Genomic DNA, 5,154 nt, shown 5'->3' on the forward strand with positions numbered 1-5,154 from the left:
TATAAATTTCGAAATTACAAACCATTTAACTTCAGTGAATTCACATGGGACATTAGTACTTTTACGAAAACATTACCTAACGTCATCTGTGAAAAACAAAATTGGCGTGTGATCGGTAAAGACCACAGAGCTAGCTAGCTCCCTATTAAGTGAATTGTACTTATGTCAACTCGAAATTAACTCGTTCATCGTAAACCCTCGATAAGATATCAAGGAAGTTCCAGACTAGAAAGAAGAATTTATATTGCTTGTAAGTTTGTCAAACTTTTGTTTATAAATCATTGTTTGTAATAACTGTTATTGTAAATTGTATTATTGGTTGTATATTAAAATATATTTATATTAAAAAAGAAAACTGTGTGTATCAATCTTGTTGACAAATATCATAAATTGGATACATATCGACATTTATTTAACTACTAAATCCAAATCACAATTTAACTTAGTTTTTGGCTATTTGAAATTTTAATACGTGACAATATATTTGTTACAAATTATAGTTTAGGCACTTTTTCTCAACATAATATCTTCACTTGAACGTAAATATTAGAGTATATGCGTCAGAAATACCGGGATTCGTGCATTCCAGGAACTTCTTAACGTTCTACAACTTCAATGTCAGAATTATGTAGAGCAAAATATCTTTGAACAGTAATAGTGTAACATTATGTAAAACAAAAGTAAACTTTGTCAGTTATGGCAAGAATGTTACACTAACCGTGCACGATGTGACATGGATTTGTACGTCAAATATTTTTAAACATTAGTTTCAGATGCGGGTATAAATGTTTACATTTTCAAATTAGACTTTAATATTTCTGATAATTGTTCTTGGAACAGGAATTGTTTTTCAATTCGCGTATAAGTTCGTAAGAAACTTTGCCCACCACCTCTAATATACAAAACAAAAATAAGAGTATATTATAATGTATAAAAATATGATTTGCTAAAGTGAAAGTTTTAATAATCATGTGAAAACAATCTGTTACATAAACTTCAATTCAACTCTGTTAATAACTTAATGTAACCAAACATTTCTTGTCTTTAATGTTAGTGTGTATATTGATAAAAATGCACTTACTTTTCAGGAAGTTTTTTGTGTTATTGTAACTCAACTCTTATCACTTTCAGGTTCTGTATCATATGTTCGAAGGCTATACTGAAATGGGGCAGGAAAACATCATACCCATTGACTACCTGGCGGGTGTGTTGTCTTTCTTCGTTGCATCGCTTGGAGGCGCTTTCTTTGGTGTTCTATGGGGTATCATAGCGGCAGTTTTGTCCAGATTCACTCATCATGTGTTGATCATAGAGCCTTTGTTTATTTTTGTGTTAGGATATCTTTCTTACCTCACCTCTGAGCTGTTCCATTTATCCGGAATTGTGGCGTAAGTACTTAACATGTTATTTTGCTATGAAGAAAGTTGTTGTTAATGAGAAACTTAAACTAACGTAATCCTTAAAGACTTATATGGAGGCAAGAATTTTCAATGTACTTGACGTTGGTTTATCTTAGCAATTGGTTCACAATTTCCTTAAGTTGAAGACTTTTCTCTATCACTATCAGAAATCTCTTTCTATGCAAAAAACAAACATGACTTGTAAGAAAGTATTTTGTATTTTGACTTCTTCTTACAATACACATGGTTCAGATTACTGTTGGTTTTGAATAAAGCTGCTACACTAACCGAAATCGAACTGATATAGTATACCTACGTGAAAGTGTCTTTACAAGTGTTCATAGCTAATCTGTTGTGTTTGTAAGTGTTGTTGACAATTTTGAATGGCATAATTTTATTAAATGCTTGCAGTTACTTGAAAGTGTTTATATAAGTATTCATAGCTACTTGAAAGTATGTGTTTATGTTGATAGTTGCTTAACTCTAAGATTTACTTGCAAGTGATGCACTTAAGAGTTTATGTATTTAAATATCCATAGCTATTTAAAAATATGTAGTTCATGTTTATGCTTATACAGCCACTTGAATAATAGCTACTTGAGACTATTTAGGTATATAAGTTTTAAAACTTGTAATGTTTTCTATAGAATTTTGTATCAACATTTTGTGATACTAGTGCAGTAGAAAAAAAAAGTTATCAACTGCTGCACTCGGTGAAAAGATTTCGAAACAAATTTTTATCATATTTTTCGCCTTCTACTAGAACAAAATTATACTTCTTTAAAATACGGGATGGATTATGTGAACATCCTGTTTACTGATAAAACTGTAACAACAAATAGCTTGTAATATTTAATTATTTTTTTGCAAAACCGATTATGTAAAAGCACGCCAAAAAATGTCTATCATTACAAGTATTATGCCGAGTTATAAGTACTCATTCAAGTCTTTAGGCCTATTGAATAATATGGTTGCAAACTTAGAAACACGTATATCACGTAGTGAAAGATGTTTCTGTTGTTCTTTAAAATTATGTTTTTGTAAAAAGATATTTCTAAACTATTTATGCACCAAATTACTTCTGAGTCCACAATTTTGTTGGTTATAGGGTCCCTAATAACTTGAGTCACACACAAAATTTTAACAAAAATACCATCAATATTGCTATTAATCTCACTAATTATTACTGAGATCACTTGTATATCTTATATAGTAATGAGTCATTTCCTCAAGTTATAAAAGAAACGAAAATAATCTTGTTTTAAGAAAATCAAAGCTTACAATTTCAAGTTACGTCGGTAATATTACTCTACGCTACTTGTAGTGGAGGAGGGTTTTAATTCACTGCAAAAAAAAAAAGTTTGCACATTTACCAATAAATATCTAAGCAGGTTTATTTATTTTTTCACACATATTTTACAACAACTAATAGGGTATCGTATTCCCAGTCTGTTAAATCTTGGATATTTCTAAATCCTGGGGATCACCGACAATAGCGTAATAGAAAACCGACGAAAAATTCCTGTTTAACTAATTAAAATTAAGACAATGTATTGTGTTCGGATTCCGCTTTATAATTAAACTAAAGCTACAATGAATGTTTGAAAGATGTGGTTCTACATTCAATGGTACTGAACAATTTCGTAGCTGGGGGAGGTTGAGGGGGGGGGGTGCGATCGAACTCCCCCATTCCCGCCGGAGTTCCGCTCACCTATTAACATATATATTCTCCTTTCTTTGATGATGGCCTTTCATTATATAATTGCTGTTGTAACATTGTGTATACATGCGGAAATGACATTTTCATATTTATCGGAATGAATTTACTAGAAATGTTTATTTGCAGTGATGATTAAGGAACCATTACATATTTCGGAAATGCTTTTTTCGTCCCAAATTCGCACATGAAACTAGTTCCACTATAAACCCAAAAGACCCCCCCCCCCCATTTTGTCCAACTATAAATTTCATGAATAAAACGTTCGATAGTCGATAGAAGCTCCTTTATAAATTTACAGATTATGATAACTAGTGAAATAGTTGGATATAAGTTGGAACTTCAAAACAAATCAGTCATGTACTTACCATGTTGGTGTTTTCAATTATTACAATATCGCCGAGCCAGCCAGAAAAATAGAATTAATACATAATATACTTTCCCTTGACAATGCACAAGTCTGATGAACCACTATATTTTAATAAAACCAAACTAAATTTAACGTATTTTACTTACATTTGAAGTTAAAGTGTAATGCTTAGCCTACGGTATGACAACACAATTGCTATATGGAAAATGTTCTACGTCAGTGGTTCATTTTATTTTAAGTTATTCACTCTGTCAAGTTTTTAATCAATGAATTTGTTGGCGCTACTAATGTAATATTTAATTAATGCTTTTCCAATATTGAAAAAATTATGAAATGAACACCCAGTTTCATGCACAAAATAATAAACTAATGTTAAATTAGTAGCTCATATCCCCCCCCCCCAATTGACAATTTTAAAATTCCAGGAGTTTTTAAATTGTTATTTAAAACTGTAGTTAGTGTGATCACGTGAAATCATAAACAATACACGTGTGAGTAAACATAAGTAAAAAGGTGTATTTGTAAACAAGAATCCTAGTTAAGCCACTATAATCATCACTAGCTTGTAACAACTTAGATTGTATACATTTTTGTTTGTTTATGTTTTAAGATAGATATTTGTATCCTGGGCATATTTTCTTTGTTTGTATTTTCTTTAAATTCATAATGTGACACTGAAGAATAACATTGAACTAACTTGAAATTTTGTTTAGGCTGACATTTTGTGGCATAACCATGAAAAACTATGTGGAAGAAAATATAACTTACAAATCTCACGTCACTTTAAAATACGCTATGAAGATGTTAGCTAATTCATCGGAAACTATTATCTTCATGTTTCTCGGAGTGTCAATTGTGAACGACGAACACGATTGGAACACGTGGTTTGTCATCTTGACTGTTATATTTTGTACAGTATATCGTACGATTGGTGAGTACTATCAGTTAGCGTTAATACGAGATTTGATGTTACTGTTGCAAAAATCCAAAGTAAAAAGTAGTTTACAATAGTATTAAGCGATGTACTTAAATCACTTATTAATACCCATACATAAATATGGCAAAAATATAATCAAAAATTGTTTTTCAGAACTACTACGTTGTATTTTATCTCTTTTTCCTTTCTAAAATACGGTGTTTAAACTTGTTTTCAGGGAAAGTTGTAACGGTGGAGATTGCAAGTCAACGTGTACATTTCACTTCCATAACTTTGGCCACTTAAAGCGGTTACAACGTGTGTGTGTATTATATATATATATATATAATACAATTCAAGTTCAAGGTAGATCAACGGAAGTGCCGAGTATTTTTAAATACTTTATGTATGTGTGTGTTTATGGCAAAGAAAGAGAGGGAGATACTCAGATCTGTGAAAAGAGGGAGGATTGTTTAGTATTATTTCAAGGAAACACAACCAATACTGATTTTCTAAGGGATTTCTATTATGTTCTAAAAAATGACAAGAGATTAATTTAAAAAGAAGTATCAAAACCACAACCCACGGCATTGAAATGTTTCAAGCGACTCTCATAAATAAATGGCCAGGCATGGCCAGGTGGTTAAGGCACTCGACTCGCAATCTGAGGGTCGCGGGTTCGAATCCCTGTCACACCAAACATGCTCGCCCTTTCAGCCGTGGGGGCGTTATAATGTGACGGTCAATCCCA

General features: G+C 31.7%; 1 protein-coding gene across 1 annotated transcript in view; it reads left to right on the plus strand.

Annotated features, from left to right (window-relative positions):
- The window catches only part of LOC106466740 (sodium/hydrogen exchanger 3-like), a gene marked incomplete at its 3' end in the record, with an annotated part of 38,855 nt that extends 34,437 nt beyond the window's left edge, over positions 1-4,418 (plus strand). Inside the window, exons 3-4 of the mRNA XM_013927040.2 lie at positions 1,132-1,388; positions 4,201-4,418. Coding sequence (XP_013782494.1) covers positions 1,132-1,388; positions 4,201-4,418 — 475 coding nt within the window. The remainder of the gene's footprint in view (positions 1-1,131; positions 1,389-4,200) is intronic.
- Positions 4,419-5,154: the final 736 nt, after the last annotated feature.

Source organism: Limulus polyphemus, unplaced genomic scaffold, assembly GCF_000517525.1.
Source record: "Limulus polyphemus unplaced genomic scaffold, Limulus_polyphemus-2.1.2 Scaffold2366, whole genome shotgun sequence".
NCBI lineage: Eukaryota > Metazoa > Arthropoda > Merostomata > Xiphosura > Limulidae > Limulus > Limulus polyphemus.